This window comes from Cavia porcellus, unplaced genomic scaffold, assembly GCF_034190915.1.
Source record: "Cavia porcellus strain 051 isolate PalLab524CR breed Dunkin Hartley unplaced genomic scaffold, mCavPor4.1 scaffold_14, whole genome shotgun sequence".
NCBI classification, from domain to species: Eukaryota; Metazoa; Chordata; class Mammalia; order Rodentia; family Caviidae; genus Cavia; species Cavia porcellus.
Window position 1 is genome coordinate 17035829 of NW_026947497.1, and position 13196 is coordinate 17049024.

The following is a 13196-nucleotide window of genomic DNA, read 5'->3' on the forward strand; positions in this document are numbered from 1 at the left end:
CTCTTTTGCCCAAATCAAAGTGTTGCTATTCAGTTTATATTTAAGAACTTGATAAAGAAAAGCTGTTGCAACTGTTTTTGAAATCTGAACACACATTTTTAGACACAATCTTTTGTTTGAGAAACACAATGTTTTGATACGTTCAATGTAGACTCATTTCCCCAGGTGTCTCCTTGAGACTTTTTGCCAGGAATTTGTCTAAGGAGTTTGTCCTACAAACAGGAATGTATGAGAAAACAGTGCAGATAGACAGTCATGAGGGTTTGCTGGGAAGGCCAGAGAGATACAAGGAGAGAACATGGGAGCTTTCAGTAGACTGTGCTGCTGTGGATTAGCCGAAGAACACTTCGTCCACAAAAAGGCATGTTGCAGACACTGAGAGCTCAAAGACATAAGAGGACAATACACATAAAAGGAAGCAAAAAGCAAATAAAATAGCAGAGTGACTCCTCTTCAAAAACAAGGGGACTACACCCACGTGGTCCTCCTCACATAAACAAATTTTGAAAGGATAATGGCCAGTCATTCATTCCACCGGTTCAGTAACATTAATCACTTCTGAGGAGCTCTTGCTTGGTTTTGCTATGTGGACCGAAATGAGTTAATAGATGAAAGATGTCTTGGAAAAAGTAAAAAGCCTAGTAGTTTACCCTGTTTCTGGGATGATCAGTGTTCCATTTACTTTGTATCAGGAAAACAGACCCAGAATGAGAGTGGGCTGCCCATGTAGATATGAATGTGTGGAAGGCGGACGGAAGTAATGATGGGGTCCTACCTTGGGGGCTATGCGTGGGAAAGATGCCAGCAACCGAAACCACAGGATTAGAGCAGGAGAGCAGTAAAGAAAGCCAAGAGAGGGATGTAAGGGCCGAGCAGGAGGCCAAGCTAAGAATGCACGAAGCTGAGACATCCTGTTTGGTTTTAGGACTAAGCATCATAAGGGTGAGATTTTGTAGTGCTGGCTAATGGTGCCGTGAGTACTTTGGACTAGTAATCAGTATAAACTGAAATTAATGAGCTGCATGAACATTTTCACTGTTTTTAGGAGACTGGGCGCTCCTTGTCTCTTCCGGGAAGACCTGTCCCACCCATCATGTCTACGGCATCTCCTTGGATGTTCCAGCCGGCTTATAATTACTCCAGAAAACCAGCAGATGGGCTGGAGCAAGCCAACAGAAGACCAACACCTTGGGAAGCAGCGGCAAGGTCTCCCCTTGGTCTAGTGGATGATGCCTTCAGACCCAGGAGCATCCAAGAGTCCATTGTGGCCAATGTGGTCTCAGCAGCTCGGAGGAAGGTGCTTCGGGGGTCCCCAGAGGTTTGGAATGAGAAACTGTCTTATGTTCCTCAAACGCAGAGGGCCAATATGGACTCATTTGAAAGGCAAGAGTATCATGTTACCTCTGTAGCCAGTAATAACATGCCCACCAACTCTCAATATGGTGTGCAGTTGCCATACACATATCATAGGCAGGCTTCTAGAAATGATTCTGAAATAATGTCCCTGGAGACTAGGTCTGATTATTGCCTTCCGGTAACAGATTGCAACTATAATCCACACCCCAGGGGCTGGAGACGCCAAACATGAAAGCTAGAACTAATTGCGTGACAATTGTGATTTTTTAAAAAAAGCTGTTGTGTAGACATTTCTTCTTTTCTAATAGATCTAGATTCACTTTTGGTCTTGGCTGGTTCTCATGGTCATTTATCTGGGCCTGTGTGTGTATTTATGTATATGCACACACAAGTGTGAACAAGTTCCTTGTCTGCAGATGAACAGAGTATTTCTTGAAAGAAAAAATTCATTTTCTGCATTGATAATGTGAAAAATGCAATTCAAAATTTTACTTCTATTTATAAGGGAAAGCTTATGCAACCAGTCTCTGCTCAATTAAAGTGAAACTCTGCCTTATCCCAGGAATAAATTAATTAAAATATGTATGTTAATTAACATTAGCTGTAATAGCAAGGATTTAAACATTAGGGACATTTTTAATGAGACTATCAATAAGTAATGGTTATATTGAAAAGTACTGCATTGGTGTTTTAATATTTCTCTGAAACAATTTTAAAGTTAACAAAATTCAGATTTTTTAAAAAAATAGCTGAAATATAAAAATTCTTAGAAAGAAATGTAGAAGAGAAAAATTATGACACATTTCAGATGGACTTTGCAGTAAATGGTGTAAAGTGTGGGAAACAGAAAGATTTAGATATCGGGTTTATTTCTAACCTATTTAAAGCCAGCAGACAGGAACAGACTCTGGGTTCAGTTGTTCTCATTTGTCAGATGAGAAGATTGGATTATCTAATCTCTTAGACCTTTAACAACGCTGATATTATGAGATTCTGTCATTAAGAGAATGAGCTTTGATATGTTACTCATTTTGATTGCTCATCATATAAATACCAGATTAAGTTTAGGGGTGGATTAGATAATTAATGTTAATACACACATCATTAAAGGTCTCAAGAGGAATTTCTGGGTGACAGGATTTGGGTTACGTGTTTGTGGAGTGAGAGTTGATGTGAAGGAAAAAAAGCTATTGATGGATTTAAGGAAGTGGTAAATGAATATGCCTATTATGCAGCTAGAAGTCATGACCATTTCTTTGGTTCCAAAAAGCATGCCACAGAAGCCTATGTAACAAGTGGTGCTTCTTTAGGAACTTGCCATTAGAATGTTCAAAGGAAGTTAGACAGCTGCTTCACCCATCCCATGACCCAGGTCTTGGTAGCATGACCAGGAACCGGCACCTCAAACACCTGCTCCTTACCGTCACACCCACAAAGTGTTACATACAAGGAAACCCGACATAGTGTACATCTTAAGCAAGTATCTAGAATATTTTAAAATTTTAAATATCTTGAGTATTCAAAACTTCCTTAGCTTTTTATATGTGATAACTTTGCTTTGTCTTCTTTTGTGTGTTAATTCTTGAACTTACCATCGTGGTCTCATATGATGATGGTCACTTTTATGAATTAAATTTACCAAAAAGTCAGTATAAAAATGATCCCTTACATTGCAAGTAAAAAAATAAATTGAAGAAATCACACACAGTAAGTTGTATCAATGGTAAAACTGACCAGAAACTAATTTGTTCATTTATACAGAAAATAAAAGATGAATACTTTCTAAAGTTTTATTGTTAAACTATCTTAAATTGACATAGTGTTAATTCTCTCCAAATATAATTATTGGCACCCAAAAATTTTTGTGGAATTAAAAAATAATGTCTGATGTAGATATATATATTAGTGTCAGCAAATTTTCAAGACAGCCTCCCATAAAATCCCTACTTAAGTTAAAATTATTATAGTGGCTGAATCATTCTGGATTTGAATATTTTAAGAGGAGTTTAGCAGAAAAAACTTTACTTGCGTGGCCATATTCTACTGTGTTGTTTTCTAAGCGCTAGGTTTTATTTACATCAATTGACATATATATTATCTTATTTACTGAAATTCACTACACTCAAAATAGAAGCAGATTTTTTGAAAAACACTTAGATATTATAGTGTTCTTCCTCCTCACCTGCACTATGCCATAATTAGCATTTGTACTGAGCTATCTAAATTTATCCTAAAATATTGAGAAAAACACAAGAGATCACAGGAAAGTTGTACATGTTTCACTTACAAGGATATGAACATCTCATCTTTTTATTAAAAATCAGTGCTCCAAGAGGTCCCACTTTAGCAGGACGTGGTGGCACACACCTGTAATTCCAGCTATTCAGGAGGCTGAGGCAGGAAGATTGTAAATTGGACCCCAACCTGCGCTGCTTAGTAAGACCCTGTCTCCGAATTTAAAAGAGAATGAAAATTTAAAGGGCTGGGGTTATAGCTTAGCATAGAGAGCCCCTAGCTTCAATCTCTACTACCACCACACACAAAAAACCCCCTCTACTTTACAGATATATAACAGTTCTGAAAGTAAATGTTTCATTCTCAAATCATCACAAAGTACAGTGTATACTTTTCTCCAATCTACTTGGAAATGATAGTTACAATGCTTTCATTTAACCTAATACTTGACATAGGATCCCTTCCACACTGAGATTCAGTTCTTAAGGGTAAGAAGATTTAAGTAACTGTTGTTCCCAGAAAAATAAAATGACCTGTCCCTTTTTACAAATGATAGTGCTTGCAGAGAGGAGTTGATATTTTGTAAATACAAACCACGTTTTTTGGTAAAACATCTTTCAAGAGTAGCAGTCACATAGGTGACAAGAGTTTGTCTTTTACTATGTTTTTAAAGCTCTAAAACTAGGATATGTCAGTTGCAGAGACACTAATTTGGCATTTTTCCTCCATCTTGAGTTTAAATAGCATATCACTACATGTATGTAAAGTGTCTTTTTCTGGTGAATTAAAATTTGTCTTGTATTTTGAGTTTTATAAGTGCACAATTTCTAGTCCATCTTTGAATGTATTTCTTACATCTAACATTGTGGCACCATCACATACATTGAAAAAGTTTTAACAATATAAATATACGTAATGATTTAAAACTTTGGATAAATATGGCATCAAATAGTCTTAATAAACAGGAATTACGGAGACGTTTGTTTTAAACAAAAAGTAGATTTCCACACTTGATTCTATTCAAACCAGAACTGACTACACTGTTCACACTTTTCTATTTTAAAAAGACTGTGTTCTCATGCTAATCAGATGGTTTTGCACCTCTTTTTATCCCCAAAGACTGTATTTGAAAGATTGTACTGAAAATCAAAATCGTATTAGTAATAAATGTGACTTGAACATCAGAATGAGGATTTCATTTTTCCTTATGAAATTGTCTATTCAAAAGGCTTTTTTTCCTGTTACATTATTTTCCATAATAACTGTATTCTGAAATCCAGATAAATCAGGATTCCAGAATGCATGGCAACTTGTAAGATTTTGACTAAAGAAAAAGATGATTCAGTGATATTGTTACAGCATGGTTAAAAAAGCCTGTTCAAGACCATCCAGATAGTTCCAAGGACCACTGCAGAGAGTCTTGCAGTGGGGGAAAATTGGGCTCAACCCCAAACATAAAACGAGCAAATGAGAGTTTGTAGCAAGGAGCAGAATGGGCAAAGTGGGGTGGGGTTGGGGAATTATTAGCAAAATCAGCCTGACAGAATTCCTACTGCGGAGAGGCCAGAGTAACCACATGGGGCATGAAGGGGCCTGATCAGATATCAAGAGTGTGGGACTTCTGCAGAGATCTTTGTTAAAACTGGATTCCCCCCAAAAAAGGGGGAAACAGAATATCATTCAGAAGCCTGGTTAAAGTTTGGCCAAGCAAAGAATGTTTCTCACTGTAACGCTTAAAGGCTTCTTTTAAAAATGTCCTGGAAATATAGGCAGTTTCTTATGGCAGTCAAGAAGTTTAGAATACGGACATATTTTGACCTTATTCTTCACTAAACTTTCCTTAATAGTATGTCAGAAATCAGTCCTAAGCACGAGCACATGATTTGACAGCGTGCTGGGTGGTGTCCAAGGCCACCTGGGCTCTTCTCTCATCTGCCGCCATGTTCATTTCTCAGCATTTCCCGCCCAAGGCTGACAGAAGCTTTCCTTTTAAGTAAAACTCTTTAAAAATTTACTTGGGCTCTTTCTAGAGACTATGAAATCAGCTGGAATGTGAACTTCTCATGGTCAATTGATATAACAACTTTTCAACACTGTTTTCTTGGTAAACACTAAGTAAAAGGGCTATTTTTGGTGTTCTGATAAAAATGTTTTTTTAAAGGGCCAACGATTGAAAACACACTTCAAGAATAAATAATGTTTTAGGAACTTAATGACTTAATTTAGTACTAGAGCTGGGGGTAGGACTCAGTGATACAGCACCTGCCTGGCATTCTGGAGGAGGCTCTGGGGTGGCGGGGGAGAGAAGTGTAGTAGACTTTTAGGGTGTTAATGCTATGTAAAAAGTTTCTTTTCTCTGAGAAATTCCTAGTCCTTTTTAAGCTACAAGTTTCAAAACATACTAAAAGGTAAGCAGTGTCAGTTGGAGCCAACAAATAGCTGGATGTAAGGAAAATTCAGTCCCCTAACCAGGCTGCCAAGACGGCAACAGAACACCCTGAGACACGTCAGTGTGACCCTAATCCATTAGTGCAAAGTGCTTCCTTCTCCGCAGCTTTGGAAAACCACAAGATCTGTGACTTCTCCAATTTAGTAAGACAGTACTTTCATGAGGGGCATCTCATGATGTGTAACTTTATAAAACTTGACAATTTATACTTCTACAAAGGATCTGACAATTCCTGTCCCTTATAAAATTGAAGTGATTTTGTGAAAATCATTTGAAGAGAAAATGCCTCCAATGTGTCTTGCTCTGATATTTTTTTCCCTTTATAGTTATAATGAGGAGTTGGTTTACTGTAGGTTTCTTCTCCTGTCAATGTTCCCCATAAACTTTTTCCTCCATCCTTTCCCACTTCCCAAATACATTCAAATACACAGCATATTGCAGTTAATGTTTCTTACCCAAGACTCTGAGAAGCATAAAGCAGAATCACCTCAACTTGATGATTTGAGTAAGTAGGAGGTTGGTCCTACGTTTCCAAATAAATTATAGTAGGTTTACATAGGTAGAGGCATCATCTTAGAGCCAGATTACACCTGTAGACGCTGGTCTATATTACTATGAACAAATAAGGGTAGAGATAGTATTTCCTGTATATATTTTCTTCATTGTCACCTTTGCTACAAAAATTTTTCATGACAATTGAGCTCTAGGTGTATTCTTTAAGGTTCTTTCTTCAAAACAGGGACATTTCCAGTTGTATGTATTACAAGTAGAATGCCATCCTTTGTACCACTCAGAACATGAGTGGTTCCCTTGGGTGGAACAATCATTAGATGTTCCCCGGGAGGAGCAACCATTTCTAAAGCAACATAGAAGCCTCAGACACAGGAGCTTTGAAGCTTTGTAGCACCCAGGGCTGGTCCCTGACCGATCAGGCCTGGCCTCATTTCAAGAGCTTGGCTTGGTTGTTTTACTTGTTGGTCTACATGTCATTCATGCCACAGCTTTCTTTAAGACTAAAAGACAAAGAAAAATAATTTTAAAATAATGGATGGGAATTTTTCCAAAACTTGTCACTGCAGCGTCAGAAGACTGTGATAGTTTTCCCCACTCATCGTAAGGGTCATGGATGATGCTCTTGTATCAAAAGACAGGTTAATGAGAGAAAAGCATAAAAAATTGCTGAATCAAAGTTTTACATGACATGAATAATTTTAAAAATGAAGTCCCAAAGTCCCAAGAAATCTGTTCATTTTTATGCTCACGTTGATGATGAATGGACAGCCATTACAAGAGGATGTGATCCAGGGGTGACACACACCAAGGTGGGATCCCCTCAAAGCCATATGTCCTATTCCTTTTGGCCTCTCTGTGGCATTTCTTCCTCAGGAATGGGGCAGGGCCCTCCAAAGTTCCCAAAGGAGAAAGGAAAGAGTGACCTTCCCAGCTCTTAGGACTAGTTTATGGTTTAGAGGGTTTATGGTCTCTATGATTTTGATCAGGGAAGAGGAAGTCTAGTTTTATGACTCCCTTTATGGGAGAAAGAATAATGGGAGACAGATGAGTGGAAAGGATCAGTGGGAGATCAGGCTTCTGAGGCTTTTCTGATTTCCTTCAGTTCAAAGTACTCAGCATGCCAAGCTTCTGTACTTTGGAATATCATGTTCTGAGCTCTGAAATTATTATTTGAATTTTTTGCCAATTAAGTTCCCTTTTCCCCTTGAATTCAGATGCTCTTTCTGTGATTTCTACTTACAGTGTACCCAACCTGCTGCCTATTAGTTAGACTTGCCTTGTTATAATAAAAACATTTAAAAATATAGGAAGGCTTGTTATTTATATACATTCGCTATCTGGTATATTTTATGTGTGGCCCAAAACAATTTCTCTTCAATCAACGTGGCCCAGGCAAAACAGGCATGTGCAAACTGCGAGCCATAGGCCAGACATTCTGTGACAAACTTGGCTATGACCTTACCTGTGACTTATTGAAGTTTATACTTCCTAGAGGGCTAACAGGGGGAAAAATAAGCCTGATACATCAGCCCAAATTTAATGCAAAGCTAAACCAAATTCTAAGTCCAGGATGAAAATGGTAAGGAAAACAAACAAAAAAACAGGGCAGTGGGTTTCATGGCCTATGGTGATTTCTGGAAAGTCAATCGGTTCTTGAATAAGCAACATGTTTAAATAAGCGATGTATCTTAATTCCTCATTTTGCATAAAAATCAAGTCATTGAACTATAAGAATTCAGTGTTCAAGGTCTTGAATGTTATCATATAGAAAGCAGTCAGAATTATGGGCAAATTCTATAGATATTTTGCCTAAGAATTTGCAAATGAAGAACATAGTTATAAATAAAATATTTGCCCAGAGTAAGTCTCATCAATCTATAACTTTTTAAAATTTCATCATGATCATTCTAGAATTATTTTAGCCAGTTCCTGCTATGGTATTTTATCAAAATGCAAGAGATGTAATTTATAGGGAACAGAAACTTAGTTTTTCACAGCATAGTGCTGGAAAGTTGACGACAAAGGCAGATGTGGCGTTGGTAAGTATTGCTCTCTACTTGGAGGACAGCACTTCCTACAGTGTCCACACGTGACAGAGAGGACAGTGCTGGCCCTGCCCTTTCCATCCCTCAGGGAGCCCACCCACAGGACAGGGCTCTCATGGGCTGATCACCTCCACAGGACCCTACACCTTCATACCGTGTACTGGGTATTAACTTTCAAGATGAATTTTGGAAGGACCCAGGCTGTGGCAAGAATTATTCTTACAACAAAGCACATTTTTAAAAGAACCATTCTTAGGTTTAAATTCAAAGAAGGAAGTTGGGTGTGGAGGAAGGAAACAGTTGAATTTTAGCTATTAGTATAAACCATGATTTTACTACCATGAAGACCTGGTATTTATGGCACAAATATTTCCATGTGCATTTCATTTATTTAAAAAAATCTCCCTTTAGGGATCAATTATCCAAACTTAGCATTTTCTTCCACTTGTTTTCTTTTAAAGATATCAATAGCAAGGCTTGATTTTAATCTAAGAAAACTGGGGCATTGAAAAAGGCATCAGAATTAAAGGTAATGCCCATCCCAAGTACTAATTTCTCAGACAAGGGGAGACATGGAGTTCTAACATCATGAATAGTCAGTGGTTTATTTTTAAAATTATGTTTATTGGTACAATTTAGATATACATAATAATCACATTCATCATAGAGAATTTGTATCCGTACATGATATCTTTTGATTCCCTTTTTTCCCATTCCCCTTCCTTCCCTTCAGTCTTTCTTCCTCCCTTTGTTTGCAAAATCTTTCCTTCCATTTTATCTTCTTTTCTCATTTTTTTCTTGTCTCTTCCTTTCCCCCATGCCTCTCTCTAGTTCCTTTTCCCATTTGAACAACTTCTTCCTATTTCTCAATATTGATTATACACTTTGGTCTTTATTTACACTTTCAGTTTCTCACACTAGAGAGACACAGTGAGAAATACAAATTAAAACAACACTGAGATTCCATCTCACTGTAGAAAGAATGACTAATATCAAGAAATCAATCAATCTCAAGCGCTGGCAGGGCTGTGGGGAAAATGGAATGATGCTTCACTATTGGTGAGAGTATAGACTGGTACAACCATGTGGAAAGCAGTGTGAAGATTTCTCAAAATACTAGGACTAGTGGTCCTGTTTGCCCTGGCTATTCCCTTTCTTGGTATCTTCCCAAAAGAATCAAAAGCATCATACCGCAGCAATACGTGCACCACCATGCTTACAGCAGCGGTGTGCAATAGCTGAATCAGGGAAATGGTTCAAATGCCTATCGACCAATGAATGGATAAGGAAGATGTGGTATTTTGATACAAGAAGGTACTATTCAGCATATATAAGGAAAAACTTGAGACATTTCTAGGTAATTCTATGCACCTTGAGACCGTACTCTTAAGTGAAACAAGTCAGCAGGTTTAGTAATATTGAACAGTATTTGTGTTCTTACTAAGCTAGAACTTTTTCTTGGCACAGCAAATACCTAGAATTGAATTTAAAGTAAGAGCAAATTCCAATCTTTTCCCAGAGTGGAATGCTACCATGAAAGAGTTCACCACAGTTGGTAGCTCCAGACTATGCAGAGCTGAAGAGTAAACCCTACGAAGAAAGTTAGACTCCCCACAACTGTGGACATTTATCATTCCTCTAGAATCTACCCCTCTCAACCAGGCACATAATTTCCTTATCCTTCAAGTGGCAGCTCTAGGAACCATTGTCTGGGGAGATATGTTGATTCATCTATTCAGCCATTCAGCAGTCCTTTGTCATTTACTACTGGGTGCCATAGGAAATGTTTGATGCCAGGAATATTTTAGTGACTACAAGGTGACCTGTTCCCCCAGGAAGCTGACCATTCTACCAGGGGATACAATGAATGATAGGGTTAGGCATAGAGTACTGTATCAGGAGAACACACACATACAGACACACACACACACACACACACACACACACACACACAAATCCAACCTTTAGGGTGGAGAAGGAGCACATGGATGGTGGAAGGGTCCTCCTGGAAGGCTTGAGGTAAGAATTGTGGCAGGGTCTCACAGGCTGAGCAGAGTTAGACAAAGGACATTTTTCAAAGAGGGACCAGTATAGTCCGGGTAAACAACAGGAAGCTCCAAGTTATTACTGCACAACACAGTGCAAATCAAAAAAGCAGTAGACTTTGTACTACAGTGCAGGATAAGCTACGTTTGTAAAGGACCACATAGTAATTATTTTAGGAGAAAATTAGGTTTCAATTCAACTTTCTTTGTAGTATAAAGTGGCCAATTCAAAAATGATCCGGTATGGTTCAATATAAATATTTATGGAAGGACCCGGCAATCTAGCTCAATGATAGCATGCTTATCTACCAAGTGTGAGGGCCCTGTGTTTGATTTCTAACATGGGCATAGAAATTGGAAGTTCATATAATTTCCACATGTCATAAAATAGAATTCTTTTGATTTTTCTTCCACCCACCTAAAACTGTAAAAGCCATCTATAACTCACTATCCATACCAAAACAGCAGTCAGTTATTTTGGTGCATTGATAATCATGGTTGTCTATCCCTGCCATAGGGCAGCTAGGGGACCCATTAAAGATTTCATCTAAGGAACTGGCATGATCAAGCCGTGTGATAAGAAGTTAATTTTGATAGCGCTGAGAAGCAGTTTAAATTTGAGAGGGCTGGACAGGAAGTCAGGACATGAAAAACCATAAAATCTTTTCATACTTTTATAGAAAGCTAAGTTACATAGAAATACAGTAGGCAGTCAGACAGGGCTAAGCCCTCAAGAAAGCCAGTGCAAGAGATGAGAATTCATCAAGTCTGTGGTTGGAGGTACAGCTGAAGATTAAAATCACAATGGCTAGTTTTACATACTTCACTAAAGGATGAACAGAGATTTGGGATTAATGGTATCACCCTTTTGAGGTTTCCCATTATCCCAGTAGGAACAGGCTATCTTCTCCCACTTACTAAGACTAAGATGAAGACTAAGAGGAAGATGAAGACAAAGATTAAGACTAAAGGCAAAACTAAGACTATAGATTCTTAACCAAGGTTAATGATGTTACTCACATATCCTTGCTACCATTGGATCAATATTACCTAAGCAATTATACTTTCACCTTTATTGGTTGACCATAATTTGGACCCATGTTGTACCTGCCTCATGATTTTGCTCTAGAAAATTTCCTTTGAGAGGTAGACTTGTTGGCAACCCATTTGGGGCCCTTCCTGTCTCCAGATCTATTCCAATTCTCCATCCTCCCAATCCTCTTCTCCAATAATTTTCCTACTCTTAATTTCCATTGTTCCTTAGAATTCATTCTTCAACTTTGGGGGACACGAACTTAGCTTATTTGACATCTACATTTCTTCTATATCCATATGAGATCAAGTCACTTAGAAGCTGAGGATAGAATAGTGATTAGCAGAGGGCAGGAGGTGATGGGGGGTTAGAGATTAGACAGCAGGCATTGTGTTATTCCTATCTAGAGTAGCAAATCCTGGCATTTCTTGGCACCAAACAGTGATACAACTTCACAATAATACATATTGCATTTCAAAATAACTAGAAGAAAGGATTTGGAATGTTTCTTACCATAAAAATGGATAAATGTTTAAGATGATGAACATGCTCATCATCCATATTTGATCAATATATATAGTATGTGTGTATATTAAAATATCACATTGTACCGCACAAAAATGTACAATTATGTCAATTTAAAATGTAAAAATGTTGTTCCACATAAAAAGGCAGTCATATTTTCCATCTAAGAACACTCTGTAATAAACTGACGGATGCCAGAAGGCACCAAAGGGTCCCCTCCATCTGTGCCCAACCACCCTACTCCATTACTTTTCTCTCTTCTCCCATGATTCCTCCTCCCTGAAACACAGCCTGTCACCACCACAGAGAGCTATGCGGAGCGACCACTCTGCTTCTCCAGGCTCTCGGCAGAAGTGGTGATACTTGAGTATAATCTTCAGAGAATTTTTTTCTGGCTGTCAGGAAGAATGACCTGTTTTCAAAAATTTGTATTTGGCAGATAAAGTGATGTGGTTTCAGAATAGAAAAATGATTAGATTCCATTCCGGCAATGGAATCTAAGACTTTATCCTTTGTTAAATAATCTTGGGTCTTAATTTCAAAGTATTTAAAATTAAACATGCCACAAAAATGCTTTGGTACCAAAAATTATTTTTTTTAAAAGATAAAGAATGAAGACAGCAGTTTCCTTGGTAGAGTCTCAAAACTCACAGACGATTAAAACAGAAAGGGTGCTAGACACTATGTGATGAAATATGAAGAGTTTAAAAAGCCAGAATGAGCTGGGCGTGGTGACTCCTGCCTGTAATCCCAGCGCTCAGGAGGCTGAGGCAGAAGGATTGTTGTGAGTTCGAGACCAGCCTGGGCTACAAAGTGAGCTCAAGGCCAGCCTGAATTGCATAGCAAGACTCTGTCTCAAAAAGACAAAAAAAAAAAAAAAAAAAAAAAAGCCAGAATGAGACAAAGTTCCCTTTCCCTTCAAAGTAGGGTTGAGTTCTTTCTTCAGAGAACTAACTACAGAACTTTTGTAATCCAACATCTGCTAGATTTAACAT

At 38.1% G+C, this 13196-nt stretch overlaps 1 protein-coding gene across 1 annotated transcript in view; it reads left to right on the forward strand.

Annotated features, from left to right (window-relative positions):
* The window catches only part of Synpo2 (synaptopodin 2), a 177696-nt gene extending 172918 nt beyond the window's left edge, over positions 1-4778 (forward strand). Inside the window, exon 5 of the mRNA XM_003476796.4 lies at positions 1046-4778. Coding sequence (XP_003476844.1) covers positions 1046-1588 — 543 coding nt within the window. The 3' untranslated portion in view covers positions 1589-4778. The remainder of the gene's footprint in view (positions 1-1045) is intronic.
* Positions 4779-13196: the final 8418 nt, after the last annotated feature.